Source organism: Colletotrichum aenigma (assembly GCF_013390185.1).
Source record: "Colletotrichum aenigma strain Cg56 chromosome Unknown KSG_Cg56_contig05, whole genome shotgun sequence".
NCBI classification, from domain to species: Eukaryota; Fungi; Ascomycota; class Sordariomycetes; order Glomerellales; family Glomerellaceae; genus Colletotrichum; species Colletotrichum aenigma.
This window is the reverse complement of record NW_023500911.1, coordinates 4,319,205-4,345,237: the sequence shown is the minus strand read 5'-3', so window position 1 is coordinate 4,345,237 and position 26,033 is coordinate 4,319,205. Positions and strand designations below refer to the sequence as shown.

Here is a 26,033-nt window from a genome sequence, read left to right as displayed (position 1 = left end):
GAATCATTTTCATCCCTCGACAATAACATCAAACCAGGCTGTGCTTTGAACGGGAGCCTCATTTCCAAACTGAAAACTTTGTGATATGGGGTTTTGGGATGGGATGCACTCGACTTTGACAGACACGGTGTGATGGGTAGATATCTGGCCGGACATTGGGAGCGAGATCTCCCTTTTTCTTTGCTATGGGTCGGCAAAGCAAGCATTGGACGACGGGAAACTAGGCCTGCCGCCACGTCTTCACTATCTACAACATCATCAACCCCATCTTGGTCATGGGCATCACTCGAGGCGGCGGACATGTCCTGGCAAAGATGGGTTCCGGAGCTCGAGAGCGAAGAGCAGATTCTGGAAGCGTCCTCTAGTCCAAATACTGCTGGTCTCCGAGGACAAGTATCCGAAGGCCACATAACCTTTCGTGGGCAGGTATTTGTGGTAGAAGTGGCTGATTATCACCCTGTGCTGGACTGTACGACACTGAGGCACTGCAAACCCTTCGCCACAGACCAAGGCAGTGATGCGTATCATGTGGAATGTTTCTTTCCAGGAGACGTGAAGATTATCCAAACTCCCGCTGCAGATGAGGTCCTGTTGTTCCTCGTCCTTGCCTCAAGATTGAAGTCGGAATCTGGGAATCGCAGCTTTTTTGGAATATACCTGCTGGCTTCCGAGCGACCAGTCTGTTCTGAGGCTCGGAAGCTGAAAGACCGCACAGGGTGTGACCATGTGGCGGTGAGAATTGGGGCAGGGGCCTTGAACTCTGCGGTGGACTACACAACTTCCACCACCAGAATTGTCACAATCATTTGATTGGGTTGTTCTCACAGGAATTAGCAACGATATGATTGATCATCTAGAACAGTGGAATTACGAGAATCACAATGAAATAATTCCGAGTGGTATATACCAAGCTTTGAAGGTTCGTAGAGTTACTTGCTGCCCTCCTGTTTCGTTCGCAGAAGCTCGCAGAAGCCTTCAAGCATTTCTTCGGCATCTTGATGTCTAAAATACACCCACAAGGCTAGATATACTCAAATACAAAATCATGTCTCTATCGACGGGGAATTAAACCCCCACTCGGCTGGCGGTGGCAGTGTGGTTTGCCCATGCGTCCGAGCTCCACTTAGTCAGCTGCAATTCCTCGAGATTTTAGCTAGGAAATCGCGTAACACTGTGTTTGGGGGGTAGGTCCATGTTAGATTCCGCGTTTGAGGCCAACCTTTTTCGAGACGAATCCTGTGAATGACAAGCCGATATCCTCACCACTAGACTATCGAGGATGGTTGTTGCTGTGAAGCGACGTGGGTTGAGGCCCGCAGAGGGCTCATGGCCCGCACCAGCACCCCACGCCCAAGCCTAGCCCATCAATTTGCAATTGAATTGTTGGTTTCTAGAAACTGAATACCTACTCGCTGTTGAGATAAACCCTCAATTTGGTCTCCGTATGCGAATCGAATAGAGAGCGACATAGTTGTCATCCGCAGCTCGCATTGAGATTATTGGGGACTCTCATGTTGATCAACACAGACTCAACCTTTCATCGCTTGACCCCACCTGCAACATCACTGCTCGCCTATCTCTGTGAGTGGACTAATTTATCTCTTCCGGAAGCTGAATAAGTAACATGCATCTCAGAATATTTCCCATTCGAGAATAATTCATATCTATTGGTGAATGATGCACAATGTCTCAGACTACCGCAGCCATGCCAAGTGAGTGAGAGCTGCCCAGTTCCATTGGGCGAGAGGAAAAGCTCGGCACTCGCTATCGCCACGTGCAGCCTAGCTTACCGCGCAACGAAGATCTCTCTCATCTCTTCTCAAGATAAAGCTAGCTCATCAGCACTGTTCGTAGGGCTGGTTGGCTGGTTTCCGAACGCTGAAAGCCTGCGCCGCAACTCTGAAGGATTCAGCCCCGCCTTCCCCGATTAGGATAATGAGCTGGCCAAGACCTGCACTCCGTCCCGTGGTCTCACGTCCCACTTCTCCGATGTCATCTCCAAGCTGAAAGTCCGTCCGATCACTTAATAAACTCATCCCCAAACGCCGGGCCTGCATGGAGGTGTCGTCGATTACTTGCAATAGCCCAAAACGTACCATCAATCAGTCTCGGTCACTGTTCCTAGAACCAGACAATGACCTCAACAGCTCGTCGGATAGCGCTGGCCACGGCGGCAGACCACCCTGCTGCCGGCAGTGGAAGAAAGCAGTGCTGGGAATGCCAGCGTCGTCGCGTGGTATGCGACGCTGTTCGTCCCGTATGCGGCAAGTGTAAGGCGACTGGCGTCGTATGTCCCGGCTATGAGGACAAGAAACCGTTGACGTGGCTGGCGCCCGGCAAGGTCAAGACTCGCACTTGGAAGCGGAAGAAGCCAGCCGCAAAGAAGGAATCGTCAAAGACGAGCTCCGAACAGGACAGTAGTCCTGATTCGAACAAGGCGATTACGCGAGCCGGCTCACAGATGGTTCACATCTTTCCTCCGTCCCCTGGAATGGAACTTCGGTCCGAGGTGTGTGACATTATCGAGGCGACTTCGTACTGTGAGTAACCACCATCCGTGGGTGTTGTACCTGTATGTATATGCTAAATCTTTACTCCACACTGCAGGGAACGAGTCGGTCTACCCGTCCTTTGAAACGACCCAGTTGATGAAGAGCCCGTGGATCATACCGGTTAGGTTCATCCACTACATGCCTGCTGCCACCCGGCACGCTCTGGTGTCCATGGCCATTGAGCACCGCATGCTGCGTCTGTCGCAAAAGAAGACCGACCCCCTCATGATGGAAATCCGAGCGCGGTTCCACCACCATCGATGCTTGGCGATACAAGCTCTCAACGACGACGTTTGCAACGACGCGACCCGCGGAAGCGACATGACCATGGCCAGTGTCATGGTCTTCTTATATGCAGACGTAAGCTTGTGCCAATGACACAGTTTACTGATGAATGCTGATTGATGCTAGTTGATGGGATCGGCAACCGCGTCCAATTGGCGACACCACCTGAATGGCTACAAAAGTCTAGTCGACATGCGCGGCGGGTTTGAGAACGTGTATCGCCTGACACCTTACATGGCACCCATGCTACTTTTCCCGAAGATGTGAGTGGCTAATTGGATTCCCCATGCATACGCCGTCTAGTTTAGTTTCTTTAAAATCACATTACTTGAGCAAGTAAGCTAGACCTTGGCTTCTAACACGTACACAGCGTTGAAACTTTTGCGAACTCGACAAGTCCCGCAGACGACCAATCAGAACCAAATCACAGCTACGATAATATCGACTTGATAGCACAGCTTTATCAGTCGGGTTACTACCCGTTCCTTCCATGCCCCGTGGATTTGTTCACAGACGTCATCCGCATCAACTATCTCCGCTACCTGATAGCGACTGATAGCCTTCCCGAAGACATGGGCACTCCACAGTCTGCTTCGGAAGACTTGATAGAAGACATCATTGAGTTCTCGCCTGAGACGTGGGCCGAGACAAGAGAGGCCGATATAAGGGACGAGCTGCTGCTCATGGCCCAAGCTTACCAGTCTGCAATCGCACTGTACGCCATATCATCACTACAGGGCCTCAGAGCACTGCCTTCATTGGCGGGGTGGAGAGCTGTGAGAACTATCCACTACGGACGGCTCATTTCACTCCTTGAGAAAGCGGCGGAGGCGCCGCTGATGAAGAACTGTGTAGAATGGCCACTCATTGTTGCTGGCTTCGAGGCGTCTACAGGGAGTGCGACCGGGAGGGCGATGGTAGTGAAACAGCTGGTTTTGATGAGCCAAGACTGGGGTACCTACCTTCCTTTGGCAGCCGTGGGAGTGTTGGAGAAGTTTTGGTCCTCTGGGAAGCGGACCTGGGATGACTGTTTTGATGAGCCACATGCGCTGTTCGCCTAGAGATGCGTAGAATAAGCAGCGGAACCATCTTCGGATATCGAATAAACTGCGGGCGACGCTGATAGAACACGGGTGTGTGCGGATACGCGATGCACCATAACACAGGTCAGACGTTCTTTCTCTTCTTCAGCCGGAGACTTTTCCTTTTGAGTGTTTGGGTCAATCATGGGACCGTGACCGGGAAATCGGCCTACTCAGCAGTCGATGAGATCCAATAGCGTATCGAAGTGCGCCGCTGCGCCGCATCACAACGATGATGCCATTGGTAGCCGTAAGGCACGGCAACCTAGGGCGTCTGATTGGTTGCCAACTTTAGCCCGAAATAAGGCAACCATTTCCCCTCCTCCCTTGTCTCTTCCCCGCCTGGCCTCAGACCAATGTTGATGCCGATCGGCCGCGATGGCGACGTTTGGGTTCAGCGTCGGGGTCTTCTTGGCTGGCGCCGAGCTGGCTATTCAGTTGAGCAAAGCTCTTTCGGACTCATCAGGCGCTGGGCGAGAGTATCGCGAGTTTATGGCAAAACTGAACGTAATTCATAAGGTCCTGCTGCAAGTCGATCAACTAAGCACGTCAAACAAGCTGGGAATACCGACAATGAACGCAATCGCCTTCGCCACTAAATCCGTCAATCAAAAGATGACATCCTTCTTGGAGGAGAGCGAGCGTTGTTATCAAAGTCTGAAGCTTGGGGGCTCTGGGAATGCTGTCAAGGATACTCTCAACAAAGGAAGGTGGGCGATTTGCATGCCGGAAAAGGTGAGGCAGAAAATGATTGAATCATGCTGTAGGGTGATATTGACTTCAGATGCGTAACTCTTAGGTGGAGAAGCTAAGAACGTCACTGGCGTCTTCGCTCTCTATTATCAATACCATGGTTTCGATGGCTTGTAATCGGCAAGTTCTCTGTCATTGGATGCTATACAGGGAATTTGCACTAATATCTGATCTTGATGACAGAGATAATGCAGGATATTTAGTCACACTGGTTACACAGGAGACGAGCAAGCCGACCAGTATCGATTATTGGCCAGGTATCAAGTTGTATGCCCATGTTGGCTCTCAACAACTCTCGAACATCAATAACGGTGAGTTTTGCCCTGTCGAAAATGCCGCTGTGTTCTTCAGGGCCGTTCAAATCTTTTCAACACCAATCACTTCAGCATTCGTGGTCGATATCAAGTTTGCTTATAGGACAATTGGGAACTCCCCCCTAGGACCTGTCTCAGATTCCGGACACGAAGAACGTCTCGAACAACGAAAACGCAGGCTCAGTCAAATCAAAGACTTGCCTTTGAAACAAATGTCGCGATTTTGTCGACGTATTCCATTGCAACGCGACAAAGTTAGTTGTCTGCTCTGTTAGCCATATGCTGAGGATGATTATGAGCCGGTAACTTCATACACCAAAGAAGAATGGGCAGTCTTCCATTTACGGTTTGCCCACTGGAACTTCTATTTCGCCATCTCGTCCGTGTCATGGCCAATTCCCAAGTATCTTGTCGCACAAGAAGTCATACAAAGATTGCCTATGGATGATACCTTTTCTCTGGAAGGCTGGATTCTCCTTGAGGACCTTACAACTGGGCAATCAATCATCACAGACGATGAAATTTGCAACTATGCCTTGCGTGCTTCCATCGAGAAACCCGGCGGTGTTCTTCGAGTGGACCTTCATCCGCCTTGGAAGTATCAATGTTGTGCGCTATCAGTGCCTCCTGGGCGGAAGAACGAAGGCGAGAATATGCATCAACCAATTCAAGGCCCGGTACTCATCCGCCGCTTTGTAGTGGTTCGAGAGGGAAAATGGGGATGCCTGTGCTTAGGAGTCCATACGTAAGTTTATTACACGCTGCAATTCAGGAACGTTAGCATAGTCAGACAAGGCGCCACAAAGCTAAAACTTGGTTTCGATCCAGACATGCTGGAAGAGGAGCCGGCGGAGAAGATGACCAGCACCTCTATGCGATCATTCATCCTGGAGACCCGTCACCTAAGCCCTTGCCAACAGAGCCGGGAGTCCTACTTCCACCGATCAAAATGCAGCCAGTCCACCCGTCGACTAGCCTCCCTCGATCTGCCAGAATCCATTTTGGCCGCACGTATTTTGTCGATCATCATATTCAAGTACGGGATCTTGGCCTAATACACCCCGTGTCTATGGAAGACCTGGAGTATCATTTCGTGAGCAATGTTACGAAAGTATCAGCGCAAGACGAGGACAGACGAGTCTTGCAGAAGATAGAAGAAAAGGTATCGCAAAAGCCAATTGAAGCGGTGGATTTGGAAAGCGCGAACAATATTCGCCAACACATTGGCAAGGTTCTTGGGACAAAATTTTCGCCGGTATTTCATCCGCCACCTGAGTTACTGGATTGATAGAGCCGCAATTTTGCGCCTGAAATGATAAAAAAGCAAATAAATTAGAACAGTGACTCTTTTGACTCCTCTGCCTTTACCTTCCTCTCTTCGTAACAGTCTTCGGCGTTTTGCTATTTCCTCTTCATTCCTAGTTAAAACGGCAAATGTGCTACGTGAAGAAAGCAGCCTTGTTCAAAGGCATGAGATAAAGAAGTAATTTAACACTCGCACCTTTCATATTATCCTTAGATACCTCTAACAATGTATGTTTTCTGTGAAGGTGGAACAATTAGAGGCGGCCCACCGTCATCAGGGGCCCATAATTCCGAATCCGTCCGCGCGACGGCGGACGAAACGCGGACGAACTCCATCCCCCAAACATCATCTCGTCCGGCTAGAGTGGAACGAACAACATAATGCACCCCACCTTCTTCATCGATGCTTTCTGCCAGTGTATCATGCAATGACTGCGACGCCGGATACAAGTACCGGCAGCAGCCGTCACACAGCCTCGGAGCGGGCCGCCACGAAACGTCGAGCCGTCCGTAAGGGAACGCGGAGCTGCTGGGAATGCCGCCGGCGCAAGATCCGCTGCTTGTTTGACGAAAACGGTCCCCGTGACACGTGTCGGAGATGCTGGCAGAAGGGCACCCCGTGTGTGAGCCAGAAGTTTCCGGAGGATCACCTGCCACGGACGCAGGCCCCGGTCGGCAATGTCGGGGACCGATTGGGCCGGATGGAGAGGCTGGTTGAGCAGCTGTACCGGAAGAGTCCCAGGGAGTCTACTCAACAGATTGATGACGATGAAGAAATCGGAGTCGAATCGAATTGGGGAATCTCGGTATCGCTGGGGTCTCCGCAGCGTGATGCTGATGATGGCGATGAGCTTGGCGCGGACGAGGGCATTGCTCACGATCATGATACACCATGTCTACAAAAGCGTTCTCAGCCGGCAACCACACATGAACGCATGCCTACAAGCCCCAAGTCACCGTCTTGCACACCAACGACTGAACTACAGACCACCAATGGCGAATTACAACGGACACTTCACCCGCCACTTCATGACAGCCACAACACACCGGCCCTTGACCAATCTTCCCCAAACGGACCCCTAGCAACCCTCTTCAAAGAGCTTACTGCCGCATTACCATCTAAGGAAGATTGCGAGATCATACACGAACTATACTCGGATGCCGACCTCGTGTTTCAACTTTTGCTCACGCCACGTCAGGTGCTCGAAACCCTTCAACCAGAACCAGTAGAGCACTTCGTCGCCGGCTTGTACCGCCCCATGCATCCTGTGCTCTTAGCAAAGAGGATGTTGACATTGGCTACAATGTTGCAGAGGATACCGTCCACCTACAAATGCACGCCTTCGACATCAGCAACCCCACGCAAGATCATGGAGCGACTCGCCGACGCGGCAATTTCCCTGGTGTGCGAAAACAATAACCTGATGGGAACCATCGACGCTCTTCAGTGTGTCATTCTCCAAACTGTATATCTGGCAAATGGTGGAAACCTTAGACTATCTCTCTTGGCCTGCCGTAGAGCAGTATCAATCGCCCAACTCATGGGCATCCACCGCCCCCACGATCAATCGCCCGTTAAGACAGTCGAGCCCTCCGGGCCCCCTGACACCCGCTTCGTCTGGTTCCGGATAGTCTACATTGAGCGTTTCATTTGCCTCCTGTTGGGCCTGCCGGATAGCACTAGGGACCACTTCTCAGGTCTAGCCTCGGACGGAAGTATCCTCCCACCTCTCGACGACCATCCCCTAGGGAGGCTTGAGCAGGTACATTGCGCAGTTGCATCCAGAATCATTCAAAGGAACCAGAAAGACACTCATGCCAGCATGTTCGAAACAACTCATACCCTCGACCTTGAAATGCGCATGGCAGCCGCCGCCATGCCCCCACGGTGGTGGACCCTCCCCAAGTTCACCTCACTTGGCAACAAACCACTCACCTCGGTAACAGAAAGTCTACGCCTCTGCGGGCAAATATTCCACTACTTTCTTCTGGTCCAACTCCATCTCCTCTTTATGCTTCGCAGCTCACCCTCCGGCGCAGCATGCACTAGCAGGATCGCCTGCATGGACGCATCCCGCGAAATACTCTCGCGGTTTGTGGCTATACGCAGTGCCATTGGTGTCTGTAGTGTACCCGATGCAGCAGACTTCTTCGCCCTCATAGCCGCCATGACTCTCCTCCTGGCTCATGTTGATGCGCGTAGACGGGATCGTGGGAACGATGTGCTGGCGCACCAGAGACATACAGATCGTGACAAGGTTGAAGAGGCGCTGGAGTTGATGCGAGAGGGGAGCTCGACATCGACGGATATGCTAGCTATGAAGAGTGCGGATGTGCTGGTGAGGCTACTCGATATCGAGGCTCATGCGGCAAGAGGCTCAGTTTTTACTGCAAACTCAACAACTGGCTCGATGTTGACACCATCTTCGGAGATCAGAGAAGCTCAGAGGGGAGAGTCGAGTGTCCTGCGGCTCAAGATTCCGTGCTATGGCACCGTCACTATCTCCCCCGACGCACTTCTTTCAAGAGAGCCTTTCAGGCCGTTCAATAACCAAGTCTCACAGGATCAAGGGCGTGCCGATGCTAGTACTATGTCGGCCGTTGCACCGGCTGTGCTCATGGAGATGGATGAGACAGTAGGATCAAAACCAAGTGCGCCATTGAGCTCCGATCAAGGTCTTCTATTGCGTCCAACTACCGATGGAAATTGGCTCACAGAGGGCCCAAGCCATCAGCTTTATGGTTCCGGGTTCTCTGTAGGAGTGGAAGACTGGGCATTTCAAGGAGTGGATGCGGCATTCTTTGACAGCATGATTAGGGGGTTCGAGGAATCGGACTCAACTTGAAGCATCATTTATCAATGTTGTAATTGACTGGGAGACTTCGAAGGTACTTTTACTTGTTTAAAATAATGTTGCAATGCCATTATTCAATCTACTAAGACGCAATCTGTTGCCGGAGTCAAAAAAGAAAAGGGATCAGTTTCTTGCTGTGCGTCGCTTCGATGTTCACTCCACACACCCACCAGGCTTCCGTATTACAGTATTCCTCAGACACACCAGATCTTCAGACCAAATACTTGGATGAATTGGAATCAAAACAACCTGCCTCTTTTGAAACAAAGAAAGTGGCCCATTCGCTCGGTTCCAACCGCCATGCGGCACAGAATGCAGCTGCCTACGCCAACACACCAGTGGCAACACCCAAACGCCGAAAAACCCCAGGCAGCCGAATAACTCACAGAAGTCCCAAGCCATCTGCTCTGTTCCTGCAGCAACCGTCATTCTTCTTCCACCGTGTAAACATCACGTAAAGCGACGAAGGGCGCCAACCGACATCGCCCGAATTGGTAATGCAGGATCCACCCAAACTGAGAAATGTCGCGGCGTGACTCAAGATGGCCTGTCCCACCATGCACAAACACATGTACTACACGTGAACTCCAGGCTTCTTCAAAACGGATAGGCAGTCGCTTACCGGGTGCAGGCATCCGTTTAAACAAGACCGTGTCGGTGGTCTGGGCCCATCCGGAGGTTTGGGCCGAAAGGCGGCGTAGGGGCCGAGGAGTCCGGACGAATCAGGGGGTGGGCATTTTCGGCGTTAAGACGCGTGCTGTTTCGGCAATGGTACTTGATAAATGGTGGATATGTCCCTGGAAATACTCAGGTGAAGACACTGGTTCTGTACACCCCCTTTCCATCATTTCAGTCAAGTGTTCCTGCTTTCAGTATGCGTGAGATCGTAAGTATTGCGTCGTCATCATCGTAAGCTGGGAAAAGTGTGAGTAAGCCTTACTGACGAATGTCATCAACAGATCCACCTCCAGACCGGTCAATGTGTAAGTCGCTGTCTGTCCTAATTGATCGATTTATTGCTGATGGCATGATACAGGGCAACCAAATCGGAACTGCCTTTTGGTATGTCCCCCAAATGCTCCCCCGAGACCCAAGCTTACACCGAACGACTGAACAGGCAGACAATCCATAATGAACATGGCCTGGACCAAGATGGCTACTTCCGCGGCGAATTCACGCAACAGTCCGACCGCCTGAGCGTCTACTTCACCGAAGCCTCCAACAACAAATACGTTCCCCGCGCAGTCCTCGTGGACCTCGAGCCGGCCACAATGGACGCGATCCGCTCGGGACCGCTGGGCAACTTCTTCCGTCCGGATAACATGGTTTATGGCCAGTCCGGCGCGGGCAATAACTGGGCCAAGGGACATTATACCGAAGGCGCGGAGCTCGTGGACCAAGTCCTAGACGTGGTGCGGCGCGAGGCCGAAACGTGCGATTCCCTGCAGGGATTTCAGATCACGCACTCGCTGGGCGGCGGAACGGGCTCGGGCATGGGCACGCTGCTTATCGCCAAGGTGAGAGAAGAGTTCCCGGACCGGATGATGGCTACTTTTTCGGTGCTGCCGTCGCCCAAAGTGTCGGAGGTCGTCGTTGAACCGTACAATGCGACGCTTTCGGTCCATCAACTGGTTGAAAATAGCGACGAGACGTTTTGTATCGACAACGAAGCGTTATACGATATCTGTCGCCGGACGCTGAAGCAGGCGCATCCTTCGTACGGGGATCTGAATAAGCTGGTTTCGAGGGTGATGTCCGGGCTGACGACGGGGTTCCGCTTCCCTGGGCAGCTGAATGCGGATCTGAGGAAGTTGGCTGTGAATCTGGTGCCGTTTCCGAGATTGCATTTCTTCACTGTTGGGTTTGCGCCGTTGACGACTGCGGCTGCGTATCAGAATCTCGGGGTGGCCGAGTTGACGCAGCAGATGTTCGATCCGAAGAACGTCATGTCGGCCTCGGATTTCCGGAATGGGCGTTTCTTGACTTGCTCTGCGATCTATCGTGGTAAAGTGTCGACGAAGCAGATTGAGGAGCAGATTCGGGATGTGCAAGCGAAGAACTCGGCGTATTTCGTGGAGTGGATTCCGAATAATGTGCAGACAGCGCATTGTTCTATCCCACCTGTTGGAATGAATGCTTCCTCGACTTTCATCGGAAATTCAACGGCTATTCAGGACATCTTTAGGAGAATTGGAGATCAGTTTAGTGTCATGTTTCGCAGGAAGGCGTTTTTGCATTGGTACACTGGTGAAGGCATGGATGAGATGGAGTTCACGGAGGCGGAGTCCAATATGAACGATCTCGTGTCAGAATATCAGCAATATCAGGATGCTGGTATGGATGACGACGAGGCCGAGGAAGCATATGAGGAGGAAGAGCCGGTGGAGGAGTAGGCAGTGAGGCATCTATCTTGGGGGTTCAATTCTGTTGATATGGACGTAGTAATAGTCGGGGTTTGTCATCGGCGATAAAATACAAATCGAGTTCGCTTCCACCACCCCCAGTGTGCAACGCTCATCCTTGCGGCGGACAAGTGAGTGAGCATCGGAACCTTTGATGAACCTTATATGCTCTATGCCAACACCCATTCGTATGCTATATACGCATACATCTCGTCTGATCCATTCATGGCCTCATGCATGGCAACTCCCATTCATAGCAAAGCTCAAAAGTTATCGTTCATTTGGGACCGAAAAGTGGTGACGGCTGGTACCGGCCGAAGATGCCCCACCGGCGTCCATCGGCTCGGGCCCGAAGCGGGGCCATCCGGGTTCTCTGGGATGACTCAGCTCGGTGAGGTCAGAGCCACTCTCGGTGAGAGCTCAGGTGGGGCTGGCAAATGGAATTGTCGTCATTGCTAACTCATTCTGCCGCTTCTTCCTCCACACAAGCTTCCACACGCGACAGGTCCAACAGCCTCAGCGACAGGTTTTTGGCCGTCACATTCGACCATGAACCATTCTTGAAGGCACTTCGTATCATTTTGAAGCGAAAATCTGCCCAAAATGTCCAGGATTTGGGCCCTCAGCAGTCGAGCTCGCCTGCCCATGGCGGGGCCGATTCGAGCTTTTCGACCGTTGAACTTCTCGACGACGAGCGCCGCCCGCGCCGCTGAAATCCGCGAAGTCTCCTCCCTCCCTCGAAGAATTGTGCCAAAATACCGAGATCCCCCAAATTCGACTTCAGGCCTGCTGTCATTGCACTGGCCAACGCCACCACGAAACATCCTCCTCATGCCAAAGCTGCGGTCCCCGCAAGTACTGCGTGCGACGATCGATTTTGCGAAGCACCTGAATAGCACATACACCGGCCTCAACCTGATTTTCGAGCCGCGAGTTGCAACGATGGTCCACGAGTCGCTCAACTTCCCCATCTACACCTGCGATCCCTCGAGTTTCCCCGACAAGATCGACATGATCACCACACTGGGCGGCGACGGCACAATCTTGCGCGCCGCCAGCCACTTCAGCATGTACTCCTCCGTACCACCGATCCTCGCCTTTAACTTTGGTACGATCGGATTTCTAGCTGAGTGGAAGTTTGAGGAATACAAGAGAGCGTGGAGGGAGGCATACATGAGCGGCAGCGGGGTTGCGACTGAGGATTTGATGGGGCCGCACACGAGAGTTGCCAGTGGAGAGATGGAGCACGAGCCCAAGAATAAAGACAACGGATGGCATCACTCTCCTGGAAAGAGTATGGGACCGAGTAGGGCGGCCAAGATTCTCCTTCGACACCGGTTGCGAGTTGGGGTCTTCGACACGAATGGCCAGAACATTAACAGTCAATTGCTGCCGACGACTAAGTCGCAGGCGCATCTCCCTGCGACACCACCCGAAGACACGATTTTGACGAAGCGAGACATACCGCAGCCTATCCACGCTCTCAACGAACTGCTCATCCACCGTGGCCCGAAGCCACATCTCGCCCATATCGACATCTACCTGAACAACCGATTCCTTACAGAAGCCGTCGCCGATGGAATTCTCCTGAGCACGCCCACCGGCTCAACCGCTTACAGCCTCAGCGCCGGCGGTTCCATCATCCACCCCCTCGTCAAATCTCTCCTCATCACGCCAATCTGCCCCCGAAGTCTCAGCTTCCGCCCGCTGGTGCTTCCCCTCAACACCAAGGTGACGCTGAAGGTTAGCAGCAAGAACCGCGACGGCGAGCTCGAGGTCAGCATCGACGGCAAGCGCAGCGCCGGCGCCCCAATCGGCACTGAGATCCGCGTCGAGGGTGAGATGGTAGGCGAGTCTGGCAGCGGCGACTGGAAAGGCGGCGTACCCTGTGTCATCTGCGGTCCTGGTAAGGGCGACGCGGCCGAGTACGACGACGACGGCTGGGTTGGCGGTTTGAACGGGCTGCTGATGTTCAACTACCCTATCGGAAGGGGGCAGTGAATCTATTCTTGATACCCGAATGTAACACCAAAAGTCTTTCTGGATGGCGTTGGAGGGATCTTGCACAATGGCATTGTATGGGAAAAGGAACCGGCTTTCATCTTTGTGGGTAGTACTCATTCTTTCAACTTCACAAAAGCAATGCACAACGGCGAACTATTCGCTTTGAGCCAAGTCCACATGCATAGACTTTGTCATGGAGTCTGTCTTTGAGCTCAAGTTAATGTGATGGGGTCTTTGATCTCGAACATTGCTGTGGCTAACAATGGGGTTGTTTACAAATCCTCGGTCTATATGATGAAGGCATCGTCGTAGCACTCCGAGTAATTGACTCCAACATCATCCGCTTCTCTCATCATCAACATTCAAACTATCAATAATATCTACTAGACTAACGCCTACTACGTCTGCTCGTTACAACTTCATTTCAACCAATTCTCACTCATCTTTACTAAGACGACAATAGACATAACGACAGACACGACGACAGAGACGAAACTCCCATTTACACATAGCGTCCGCCATCTCAAGCCCAACATGAGCAACGTCAACTCGAATACCTGGAGCCTCAATGATCTTCCTGTCCACCCCTTTTGCAACCTCCCCGGGGAGCTCCAGGATGAAATCTACGAGGTTGCTAGTGCTGCGGAACCTGACCGACCGCAGATTCGCTTCGTGAACTTTAGAGAACACCGCACTCACCAGCCAAATTGCCCTCCGTTCAGCATCACCTGCCCCTGCAAAAACGCCCACTACCTCACTTTCCACCCCCTTCGACGTCAAGACGTCGCCAACCAAGCAAGCTGGCGCCAAATCATCCATGCAATTGAGTCTTCCACCCCAGATGTGCAAGTTGCAAATATTAACCACCGAAGTCGCGACGCATCTGACCGCTTCAACGTGTTGAACCGTTTCCCTCAGCAGCAGGGTAACTGGTCCTTGACCACTGTGTCCACCATGACCTCAGCCGAACGTGCGGCATGCCGACACACCCCGAAGACCTTCATCGGCGACCCAACGCGTTGCAGATTGCAGGATCTCGTCCTCGTCCACTTCCCCGGAAACCAAACCATGCCAGTGACGTGGATCGGGAAGCCCTTGTTCTTCGACCCGCTGTGCGGTGACCTCAAGGCCATCGCTGTGACCATGGACAACTGGAAGGACCAGGCCTATAGCAACTACCTCGGCAAGTGGCTGAAGTTGATGGAAGACGGGCGGGCGAGGTCCTGGAAACTGCTTGAGCAGTACGGTGCTGACAACGTCGCCGGCGGGAACTATCCGACGGACTGGGTAACAACCGGCCAGACCCCAGGCTATGTCCCATGGTACCCTTGGTATCCTCAGCGCAGGCTGAACTACGACATGCCCTCAGGAAACATGAATTTGCGCATCCTGTATGACATCTTCACCGACGTCAAGGAGTTGTGGCTCCTAGACCTTGACGCACTGGATTACAACGTCAATCTCAACGAAATCCTCAGGTACCGCAACACGTACGTCACACCCCCAACACTCTGTCGCTATTGTAGGTATGTGCACGATGGGTATCCTAAGGTCTTTGGGGGTGTGGATGCGTATGAGTTCATGGAGCTGCGGCTGTGTGACACGTGGTTCCAAAGGAGATTTGGCATTGCATTTGATGCGACGGATTTCTTGGATGCTCAAAGACAGCTGTCGATGGACTGGTCGAGGGACAGAGATTGCCATGATCGCTCTTGGACCAGGTCGCAGCCGGTGGCGAAGTTGCTTGTGCCGATTCCCAAGATGCCGTGAGTGATAGCGACGATGGACGACAACGATGGACGACAACGATAGACGACGATGATAGACACTGCGCGGCTAGTAAAACTCCATGATATACGTAGGTAGGTTGATTTTCAAGAGTATAGAGACGGGATACATAGCATTTGTTTTGAACATGTCTTTGATAGTTTCTGATCTTCCTCTCACATGATGAATTGCCTAAACACTTAGATAAAATGGGATCAACCCAGGATCCATACCCATCCAGATGAATGGCATTCCTTGGCTCAACCCTTGGTTGTCAAACTTGCGCGTGCCGATTTCCTTGCTGATTGTGCCCATTGCCTTCATGAACTGTTCATTGGCAGCCTTCACAGCTTCCCCAGTGCCAGAAAGCAGAGTTTCAACATCGAACATGTGCAGCAGCGTCTCATTGTTCTCAACGATCTTCGGTCTGTTGAACCGCGCAAGGAGCGAGATCTGCTCGACAGACTTCTGCTCGTTCGGCAACCAAGGGAGAAGATCTTTAATGCCGCCCTTGGCTGTTGGCACGGGAGCGTACAGCGAAGCTGGATGGAGAGGCAGGACTCCCGAGGTGGTGAAGGGCTCGCCTTGGTTCAGGACGTGGTGGGAAACGCCTGTAAGCCAGGCCACGTGCGTAAGGATCTCAACAAGCTGCTTCCGGGTGTTGATCGGGGCGGAAGGGAAGTCGATGACTTTGGCGGGACCGTTGGCCTCGGTAATCCAGGCCTGGAGTTCCGAATCTTCAGTCAGAACTTTATCAGACTCATAGATGGTGTCGACGAAGGTTTCAATGAATGTGCGGATGGCGCCGAAAATCTTTTGACCATCTTCGTGGAAAGGGAAGTGAGGCAGCTCCGGACCGTAGGAGGCGTTCAACAGCCCTCTCGCACGGAGGTCTTCCTCAAAGTAGTTCGCCTGGAATGGCCCAGCGACAGTCGGATAGAAGTCTGTCGCAAATTTCCTCGCATACACGTTGGAGAACGCAAAGCTCTGATCAAACAATCCACCCGGGTTGAATAGCGCGATCTCGCCGGTCGCTCTAATGGCGTAGGCCTGGAACATGAGGCGCTGCAGGAGTCCGAATACAGGATGTCGGCTGCTGAGCGTGCGGATGGCAGCCAGGTTGACAATCTCAGCGATAGCATGGGAGTTGGCGAGGTGGTAGATCTGGCCGTGAAAGAAGTCGTTGACGTTGTACATGATCTTGGCGAGAAGCCAGTCGTTGGGGTCGTCCAGGGGTGTGTAAACCAGGTCGGAGCCGACGTTGGTCTTGATGGCCAGCGGGAGGAAGTGCCCGGACCGCTCATTGAGGAAGAAGAGCGCCTGACAGGCGGCTGAGTAACGGCCATCTTGGGCTATGTATTCGGCTTGATAGCTGTGGTCTGCCAGAAAGAGACTTCCGGACTTGAAAAGGGCGTCGAGGGTTGTTCCCGTGAGATGGGTGACGTTATTGGCGTCGACAGAGAATGGGAGTTTGTCGGAGTTTGGGTTGAGGCGGCGGACAACGTAGGGATTTGTAGACAGCCGCTCCATTGCGAAGAGGAGGTCTGAGGTGAAGTTGCCGAATTGGCCTTCGGCGATGCCGCCAGGTACTGAGCCTGACCAGTGGCCATCGTATAGGATCTTGAAGTCTTCCAAAGTCTTGAGTCCGCCATGCTATAAATGATTGGTTAGATTTGCGACCGGCTTTTCTGGGAACCAAAGTGAACTTACATCTTGAATGGCCTTGAGCGATGCGTTGCCCTCTCTGAAGGCATCTTGCTGCACTGGAGTCAAGTCCTGGATCCACTTGGCTTGCTCCTGTCTAACTATCTGGGTTCCAACAGAACCTCCCATGAAGAGAGAGGTTTCTCCAATGATCGAGGGTACGTAGGTTATGGTGTCACGCTTGAGCTTGATTTCGCCATTCCGTTCTTGGAGGTTTTGGTCATCCTGTGGGAGTGTGTATTGTGTAGGAGTTGGGAACCCGGGCCAGGCAGTGGGTGTGGCTACCGCTGTTGAAGACGTGACATTGTCATCAGCCCTTACAGCTAGAGCATTGGCAGCGATCGTGAGACCGGCAATGGATAAAAGAAGTCGCATGTCGACTGAAGGATCAAAGATGGTGTGGTCAGGTGAGTAGTTGCTTGCACTGCTAATGAAAACACATCTTCAGCATCTCGAGAAACACGTCTCTTTTAACATCAAGAATTTGTTCCATGCAAGGTCAATGAGGCCAACACTGAATTGAGACAAGAATCCAGAAGTGGTCATCTTCCCGCCGGTCGCCTAGTCTCTATGCCTACTGCGCCATTTCACGCTCACAATTGCCCGAGACCTCAGCGGATGACGAACAAAGAATAAGCCTAGATGGTTCCTAAGCAAGGGTCCATACGACATCAGCATCCCAAATAGGACAGAATATTGCAGTTTGCCATTCATCTCGGATAAGACTCGTATCTAGGCACCAGACCACTGAGTCATTTAACTGTTCACCTGTCCGCGGGCAAACTACAGGATTTGATGCGGCTGGTTCGGCCCGGGCCTGCTTCAACAATTCATGTCAAGTGCAAGAATATGATTGCTCGTCTGACAATGAAGGGAACAATAAGATATCGGTGAGATATGTGCGCGTTGAGATACGAAGGATGACCAAAGTGAGATCCGTGCCAAGGCCTGTGCCTCAAGACCATGTTTTCACGACCCTGCTTATGCTCGTTCTGATGTAGTTTGTGACCTGTCCGAGTTTTCGCTCTTCCTTCATTCCCTTTTCGCAAGTTCTGCCTGCATTTGCTTCCATCCATTCTCGAAAGATAGACACCGAAATGGCGGTGACTGTGACAAAGGATTTTGCCATCACAAACTTCTGCCTGCTTTCGTGGTAACTAGCAATGTGGCGAGGCGGCTTTTCGAGCTTGTGACGAGCTCGGAGACAAGCAAACGATCCAGGTGTCGAGATTCCCTTAGGGTTTGTACCATGAGCGAGACGCAGTATGAATCCTTGGGCTCTTTTGGAGGAACGTTTGGACAACATAAAAGGGCCGTTGCGGAAACACAGTCCCAACATTCTTAATCCGTGCATATCCAGCCTTTATGAAAATATGTTGAAATTCAAAAGCGCTCTATTGCTCTTTGCAGCCATCGTGCCCTCTGCATTTTCCTTCCCTAGTCATCAGGAATGGATTTTGGCTGCGCGGGACCAAGTGGCCGTCGGCCACAACGACCTCTACATCCCCGACCCGAAGAACCCCACGCCCTACAAGGAGCCTTTCACATGGGACGAAAAGATCAATTACTATGAGAAACACACCAATGGCTCAGATGACGGCTACTATCGGCGAGCCTCATGTCCCGCGCTGAACACACTCGCCAACCGCGGATTCATCAACCGCTCCGGCCGCAACATCAGCTACGACGAGATTGCGCAGGCTATGCGGGTGGTGTGGAACTTTGGTGATGACAATGTAAGCCACTTGCTGCCTGCTGAATACGACCATCCACTCACAGCCTGCAGATCGCACTTGTGCTCAGCCCGACCAGCCAATTACATCCCGGCCCTCGTATCGACCTTGACAACTTCAATGACGATCCCGTGCAGTTCATAGTCAACTGCATCGCCGCGCCGACCCGAAACGACAGGGGCATGGGTGACAATGTCAATATGAACCACACCCTCTTCGAGCAGCTCCTCTCAGCCTCAAAGGATGGCGAGACTCTGACGCTTGAAGACGCCGCGGAGCATCACCACCGCCGTCACAACGACTCCAAGGCCATAAATCCTAACTTCAGGTTCGGCAATCACGGAGCTGTCTGCTCATTGGCGCAGTACGCCAACCTATTTGGTGTTCTGGGTCGCCGTGGTAAGCATGGACCTACAACGTTGTACATCGAGGATGTGAAGAAGCTTTACCTAGATGATGATTGGCCTGTTGGATACGAGAGACGTGAACTGCCTTACTATTCACCTGAGGCGGGCAGCTTTCTTGAGCGGATGGCTAGACACATTGGGTACGAGATTCAAAGGCCTTATCCCGCGAATGAGTCAGAGTTGTACGATGTCGAGGGCGATGTTGCTGTCTTTGATGTGCTGCCTCCTTGGAAGCTGCCGGAGAAGTACAAGTCGAACAAGTAGAGGCGAACACATCCAATATAATTTGAGACAGCTCTTTATACAACTCTTGGTTTTGATCGTCTAGCTTGTGGCTTACCATGTGACTCCCGATTCGATTAGCCTAGAGTTATTGTCGTTCGTAACGTCACTGTCTTCCATTTATGCCTATCTTATGATTACCTACGTATCTAGGGCTATGCCTGCCATCAGTGTGGATGTTCAAACTTCACAGCTTGTGCTGCTTCTTATGAGGCTGGGCCTTCTTCCAAGCCGCGGCGGTCTCGTTCATCTTCGTGCACTTGACACTGAGAGCTTCGTAAAGATCCTTATGAACACCCCCAGCTTCCACCAGGTTCGCAACCTTGCCCTTTCCGTAGTCGAAGAACACAATCCATCCTTCCGACTCAGCCACTGCAGCTTGCTGCCTAAGAGACCACATGGTCGTAGTGATGAAGTAGCGGTCGGGTCTTACCTCGCCCAAACGAACGGCACAGATGATCTGATATTTCGTGCGCCAATGTCAGCATAGTGTACGGCCAAGACATGGCAATTGGCCCCCAAGACTAAAGCGGCCCGACTTACCGAGTCGGGGTAAGAAACAGGTCTCTTGATGTCAACAGTGAACTGCTTGACCATGACCCCGATGCCTTTCGCGTTGATGAAATCGTTGATCCTGTCACCTAACTGCGCCTCAAAGCTTTCGAACACGCGGAAATTGCACGAAGACGCAAAATGGGAGAAGCCTGCGTTCATGATGTGCCCGAAAGGATCTTGGTCGTCGGCCCACACCACACCCTGCCACAACGATGAGCTTATGACATGGTCAATGTTCAAAAAAGCGATTACTCACATGCTCAATCATTGTTTCCTCGTCGTAGCCTTGTTCCAAAATCTTCTTGATCAGGCTCTCTCGAAGGGGCTGATAGGCTGCGCCGCCGCCCGGCGCATGGTAGGACGACGCCTCGAGGCGAGACGTAAAGGTCTTGATTTTGCGAGACATGGCAAAATTGATGACAAAATTGATGAATAATTCGGATTGAACTTTTGTCTGGAGCACGAAGGTTTGTTGCAAAGCACAGATTACCAGTCACAAATCACGAAGGATTCGCCCTATCAAGATATGGACGCACGCAGTATCAAGCACGCTCCAGCCGCTGCTGACATTCAGCCATTGAACCGAGGCTGATTTCTTTCTGTGCGACATTGATTACATAGTTCCAAGACGTTCAAGACATGTGACGTAAGCCGGGCGAAAAGGCATTTCAGCCGCTGTTCTGCATTATCTCCACCGTCAGCTGACCGCCTGAGACCTTCCCGAAGCCTCTTAGTTAATCCCCAAAGTAAGCCGTACGTCTTGCATCCTTGTTATTCAGCATCTTTGCATAAATAGTCTTTCATAGCTAGTTGAGATTACAATTTCCGGTCCTTTGCCAAGGTTCTCAAGAACATGCACCCGGACAGCTTGACTCTTCCGCTTGATTGCCGTCGCTAGGAACTGGCGATTATAGTGAATGCCTTAAGAGTTTCCAAGCCTCATCTGTGCATTCCAAAAAAAGGAAGCGAATCTGAAATAAATAGAATTAAAGTCCTTATTCATGTGGCCCTCTTTTGCTTGGATGCCTTTTCGATTGTGGCGTCACCGAGCAAAGTAAACTCTGGGGTTAGTCGATGTATTTACAATGCACCCGGGCTAGGCGGAAGTTCGCCTGAATCCCACTCCTGCGGTTCCGCGCCCATCACGAACTCTAACTTGCCTCCTTCACCATTCTCGCCTACGAGATTATCATGCGTAACCCAGCTCTTATCCCATTCTTTGCCATTCACCCTCAAAGACTGGATGTACGGACCTTGATCGAGCCCAGTGGCTGTGAGTTGTAATTGGCCGCCGTCTTTGCCGAGCTTGATGGTTGTGTTCTCGAATCGAGGTGAGAGGATCAGATAAACGGGCTGAGTAACCACAGGGTAGAGTCCGAGCATGTTCCACACGAGCCAGCTGCTCATACTTCCGGCATCATCGTTGCCTGGAATACCGCTGGGTCCGACGTGGTAATACTCATCCACGACGAACTTGCTCCTCATCACGCTCTTCCACTGTCTCCCCTTTATATAGTTGTAGAGAAACGGAGTCATGAAACTAGGTTCGTTGCCAGGATTGTAAATCATGCTGCCGATGCCATTGTTTCCCTGCTCCTGCTCTCCAAGGCCAGGGATGAAGCTGGTGTCAAGTCGGCTTTCGAACTTGGCAGGGCCCCCCATCAAAGTGATCAAGGTCGACATGTCGTGAGGCGCAGTGAAGCTGTATTCCCAAGGGGTGCCTTCGTAAGAGATGGCCTCCCAGTTGCACTCCCCGCATGCAAGGGGGCTGTAACCGGGGAGAACGGTACCATTAGACTGCAGAGGGGCGAGGAAACCGGTAAAGTTTAGCGCAGCTACATCAGCTAGCCAGATCTTCTGCCATCCACTATTCATGCTATGTCAGTCATGTCTTCAAAAGAGCACTTGATGCTTCTGAGATATCTTACGTGGATCTGTTCAAATACTTCCCGGCCTCCTCTGGGGCTTCGCCTTTGGCAATCTGAGAAACAGCAAAGTCGTTCAGAGAGTACTCGACTGTCTTGCTGACGCTTCGTCCGTAGTTGGTTGACACGTATCCATACTTCTTCCAGTCATCCAAGGCGCCTCTTCCTTCCTTGGTACTTCCCGTGGGATCGTTGAAGTCAAAGTTGTTGTAAGGCTGCAGCTCGGCATTGGTGCGGACGGCAGCATAGCCATCTGCCCAGTTGATGAGCTTATCCTTATCAAGCTTCTTCACGTACGCGTCGGCAAGGACGTTGTCGGAGTTAGAGCCACCTTGGACACGGCCGTTGTGGTTGTGGCTGCGGCCTTCGGGCAAGAAGCGCTCGTGTCGCCAGATATCAATCATGGCCCGGACTAAAATGTGTAAGCTGGAAGCTTCAGTACGTCTGGGAGAATCTTACTCATGTCGACCTGACGGTTCGGTAGGATGAGAGAGATGAGCGCATGTGTGCAGCGGAAGGTGTCCCACAAGGTATAGAAATCGTCATAGTACGGCTCTTTCGACTCCCAAGCTGGGTTCTCCCCCGTGCGGTCGGAGGGCATCAGATGCGAGTGGTAAAGACCGGTGTAGAACATCTCGAGCTGCGTCTCGTTCTGAGTTTGGACATCAATCTTGGACAACACCTCATCGTTCCATGCGGCCTTCGCCTCAGTCACGGTCTTGTTCAAGTCCCAATGAGGAATCTCATCCTTGATGAACTGGCAAGCTTTCTCGGTTGAGATCCACGAGACGCCCACTTTTGATGTCAAGGTGGACACGGTCGAAGGGAACGAGAAGATGCCCCCAATACGGTCGGCATATTGATAGCCATCGATGCCTCCATGGATTGACGTCGCGTTGTTGTAAAACGGCTTTACGTCTGTTGTATTGGGCCAGTACGGGTCTGTGTAGATACCAGAGAACAGACCGACGTCTTCCGGCACGCTGTCAAACTGGCCACAAAAGTAGATCTTGAAATCGCCGCCTGCAAAAAGGTTAATCGGCCTGGACGTCAGCTTCGGAATTTCATGACCTACCAAGTGACCAGCCTTCCCTGTAGATACCATATCCAGAGTAAGTAGAGCCGTCTTCGCTGCGTTCGAGGAACCCATTGCTGTACCATTGAGACTCCTTACCCCGAGTCGGCAGGTAGTGACTCAGATCAACCAGGACATGGCGGCCGCCATCCTTTGAGAACTCGTACTTGATGATGCCGGCGTGCATGCTGGCGCTCATCTCTGCTGTGACTCCGCTCTCCAGCACCGTCTTGTAGTATCCGACCTCTGCCACATCATGTCCGACTCTTGGTTGCATGTATGTGATATTATCCAGCAGATTGACGCCCTCAAGTGTAGTGAGAGGCATTTGCGGGATCAGACCGTAACTGGGAGCGCCTCCTGTACCGCTGACGTGCAACATGGTGATGGCGGTGACGTTGCCTTCCACGGTGTAGCCCGCGTTTGCCTGATACCTGGTGTCCCATCTCGTGGTGTCGATGCCGACCTTGACGGCGCCAAACGGCAGCGTAGGTCCGGGGAAGACATTGCCGCCTTGATAAGATGAGCCGTCGGGGCCTTCTGTTCCAAGGAACAAGTCGACGTGTGGCGTGAAGTCCTTCGCCTCCGCAAATGCAAAAAGACCGGCCGCAACGGCGCTCACGCCGACGGCGAACGTATGAACCCCTCCCATGATGTCGGACTTGGCTGATCAATCGGATGCAACGCGACGTGCCGCCCTCATCTGGGCTCGGGGAGATTTTATGCTCACGAATCGCATGCTCATTTGGCGGGCGGCATTGACCCGAAGGGTCGGATTCGGTGCTTTCGATCTACATGATTGCGACCTTAAAAATGTTGTTTATATCCACTTTCCCCGCATAGAACGAATGACTTTATGGGGAACTGCCGGGAGACGATACTTGGATTGGTTAGGGCGCCGGCATCGCCAGATTGTTTTAAAAGAAGTCTCGTCCCCCCTCACCTTGGCAGCTCCGCGAAAATCCGCTGCCAATTAGCTAAGAGGACCTGTTCGCTTGTTTGATGATGTCAGTGCTAGGAAGGCCTGGCTTGTGGGGGGTCAGGTGATGCCAATTGATTTTAGGTCGAGAGTTTAAGCATCACTTCGGCCTTAGGATCATGGTGTTTTTGTGAATTTGTGTACGCTTCCATTGCAACTGAATTCCGGGCCGCTTAACTGTGTTGACTCGTCTTGAATCCTCTTTCAGATTTGATGTGCGCGAGTTCCATGGCCGGAAGCGCTGGAAAGGTCGGGCAATTCGCACTGGCTTTACGGTTAAATTGAGAGTTCAAGCCATGAGTTTATCCAGCGCTACCGGCTGTGTGGGGAACGCCGTTGCCGGAGTGTTCTCCACTCACTAAAGACATGGGTCCGGGAACAACTCAACGATAAGATGGGATGAACCGCAAGACATGAGCTACGAGAAGAAAAGCAGCTAGGTTGGTCATTGAAACCGCAGTGTCGGATCTATATCGGCGAATTTGGCCTGAAATTTCATCACCAAGTCCTCGTTAAGATCCAAAGTCTTGCCCAAGTAAGCCCACCCTCAAGTGTTGTTAGAGGCATTTCAAGTCTTTTTGGCCCGTTCGTTACTTGGCATTGCTAATTGAAAGCATTTCGATAGAAATTCATCTTCAAAGGGTTTGTGGATCACCTCGATGTTAGAAGAGTACTTGGTTTGGCTCATTGCTCATTCTAGAACGTTTTCCTTTGCCAGAGGTCCTAACACCGGTTTTGAATCCACACGTACAAGCTCAATTATCGAGCGATGAGGTGGTAGCTTCTCAAGTGTGGATCCACGTTGTCAACTCCAAGCCTCTCACAGCGACAGCTCCATGAAAGCGGCCCTCGGGACCATCAATAGACGATAGCCATTCCCTAAGCACAACCTCCAAGGGGCTTCGAGTTGTCGTAGGGGCACTGGCGGGTCTCTGCCTCAGGCTGAACTTGGGGGTTCGTGTGAGCAGCGAAGGCCAAGGTGGCTGTCGTCAATGATGTGATTAGTACTTGATCACTGTTCAGCGTTTGGATCGAGGGGCCGAAGACATACCGAAGAGGGCGAAGACTTGAAGGAACTTCATTTTGATGAGGTGATTGGGTTGATAGTTGTCTGAAGTAGTCCGGATGATTGTGAGTTGTGTAGCGGTGAAGACGAGAGCGAGGAGCTTACAGAGCTGATGTGCCTCCCTTATAGGCGACCGGTCTCTGTTGACTACGAGCTTCCTATCAGATCAAGCTATCTCACCCCATCATTTGACCTAACTGTCTACGCGAGGAGTGTGTGCCAGGAGATCAGATGCTGGCTTGGCACGTAAAGCTTGTCCTGACCACGCCGCCGTCGAAAAGATGATGCAGATGAAACGATCTGATAAGATGAGATAAAGAGGCCGAGCCCCACGATCCACGAACCCGTCTCATTGTGGGCGTATTGAATGAGACGCTAGTCGCATTTCATTGGGACCCAGGGCTGACGCGAACCGTGAGAGGATCGCTTCAGATTTTCCTGCCCCAGTGATTTGCCTCGTACTCCATCCCGCGCAACACGAGCCCGCGCGGTTGCCCATTCCAGCGCCTTGCACGGCCCAAATCAACCAACCATCGAATCTCCGAGAGCCATACGATGTTCGAGTTTGAAAATTGAGAAAATTGAGGTTTTATGACTGTAGGATCAGAAATGGTGCGTAGGATAATTGCTGTTCGACCTCTTCGCATTCATGGAAGAACATGTATCTAAGCTGGTTCATGGCAGTGCGACGAACAAAGGAGCTTCAGGATTTCTTGAATTTTCGCTCGAGACGAGAAACAGTTAGGAGCCGGGAGGAGGATGAAGAGAAGCAAATGAGCGAGAATTAAGTTTTTTGAACTTGCATCGTCTACTCGGCATGGACAGAGATTGAAACCTGGAAGTATCCGTGCAGGTGTGGAGTAAGGACGTAGACAGTATTCGATAAGGTGTCTTACTTTAGGAATACAAAGCCTTCCAAGGTGCTCGAAATCACAAAGCATTGGAAACGATAACCTAGATTCTCTACCTCAGGTTTGGCGAAAGATCC

General features: G+C 51.9%; 7 protein-coding genes across 7 annotated transcripts; 4 read left to right on the top strand and 3 right to left on the bottom strand.

The window, feature by feature from the left end:
- Nucleotides 1-2,134: 2,134 nt before the first annotated feature.
- CGCA056_v008803 (uncharacterized protein) lies at nucleotides 2,135-3,898 on the top strand (the record flags this gene model as incomplete). The annotated part of the gene is made up of 4 exons (XM_037324050.1): nucleotides 2,135-2,540; nucleotides 2,608-2,912; nucleotides 2,964-3,100; nucleotides 3,208-3,898. 4 exons carry the CDS (start codon nucleotides 2,135-2,137, stop codon nucleotides 3,896-3,898), a joined length of 1,539 nt encoding a protein of 512 aa, XP_037178299.1.
- A 3,697-nt stretch (nucleotides 3,899-7,595) lies between these two features.
- Nucleotides 7,596-9,137, top strand: curR (Dehydrocurvularin biosynthesis regulator; the record flags this gene model as incomplete). Its single annotated transcript, XM_037324049.1, has 1 exon — nucleotides 7,596-9,137. One exon carries the CDS (start codon nucleotides 7,596-7,598, stop codon nucleotides 9,135-9,137), a length of 1,542 nt encoding a protein of 513 aa, XP_037178099.1.
- A 3,014-nt stretch (nucleotides 9,138-12,151) lies between these two features.
- Nucleotides 12,152-13,549, top strand: CGCA056_v008801 (putative NAD kinase 2; the record flags this gene model as incomplete). The annotated part of the gene is made up of 1 exon (XM_037324048.1): nucleotides 12,152-13,549. The coding sequence occupies one exon, from the start codon at nucleotides 12,152-12,154 to the stop codon at nucleotides 13,547-13,549; it is 1,398 nt and encodes a 465-aa protein (XP_037178301.1).
- Nucleotides 13,550-15,511: 1,962 nt separating this feature from the next.
- CGCA056_v008800 (Manganese lipoxygenase) lies at nucleotides 15,512-17,398 on the bottom strand (the record flags this gene model as incomplete). Its single annotated transcript, XM_037324047.1, has 2 exons — nucleotides 15,512-16,972; nucleotides 17,030-17,398. The coding sequence occupies 2 exons, from the start codon at nucleotides 17,396-17,398 to the stop codon at nucleotides 15,512-15,514; spliced, it is 1,830 nt and encodes a 609-aa protein (XP_037178302.1).
- A 998-nt stretch (nucleotides 17,399-18,396) lies between these two features.
- Nucleotides 18,397-19,427, top strand: CGCA056_v008799 (putative sterigmatocystin biosynthesis peroxidase stcC; the record flags this gene model as incomplete). Its single annotated transcript, XM_037324046.1, has 2 exons — nucleotides 18,397-18,759; nucleotides 18,810-19,427. The coding sequence occupies 2 exons, from the start codon at nucleotides 18,397-18,399 to the stop codon at nucleotides 19,425-19,427; spliced, it is 981 nt and encodes a 326-aa protein (XP_037178566.1).
- A 205-nt stretch (nucleotides 19,428-19,632) lies between these two features.
- On the bottom strand, nucleotides 19,633-20,406 carry CGCA056_v008798 (uncharacterized protein; the record flags this gene model as incomplete). The annotated part of the gene is made up of 3 exons (XM_037324045.1): nucleotides 19,633-19,905; nucleotides 19,989-20,201; nucleotides 20,257-20,406. The coding sequence occupies 3 exons, from the start codon at nucleotides 20,404-20,406 to the stop codon at nucleotides 19,633-19,635; spliced, it is 636 nt and encodes a 211-aa protein (XP_037178567.1).
- Nucleotides 20,407-21,080: 674 nt separating this feature from the next.
- On the bottom strand, nucleotides 21,081-23,652 carry CGCA056_v008797 (putative secreted glycosidase; the record flags this gene model as incomplete). Its single annotated transcript, XM_037324044.1, has 4 exons — nucleotides 21,081-21,867; nucleotides 21,929-22,337; nucleotides 22,385-22,948; nucleotides 23,001-23,652. 4 exons carry the CDS (start codon nucleotides 23,650-23,652, stop codon nucleotides 21,081-21,083), a joined length of 2,412 nt encoding a protein of 803 aa, XP_037177382.1.
- Between the last annotated feature and the right edge of the window lie 2,381 nt (nucleotides 23,653-26,033).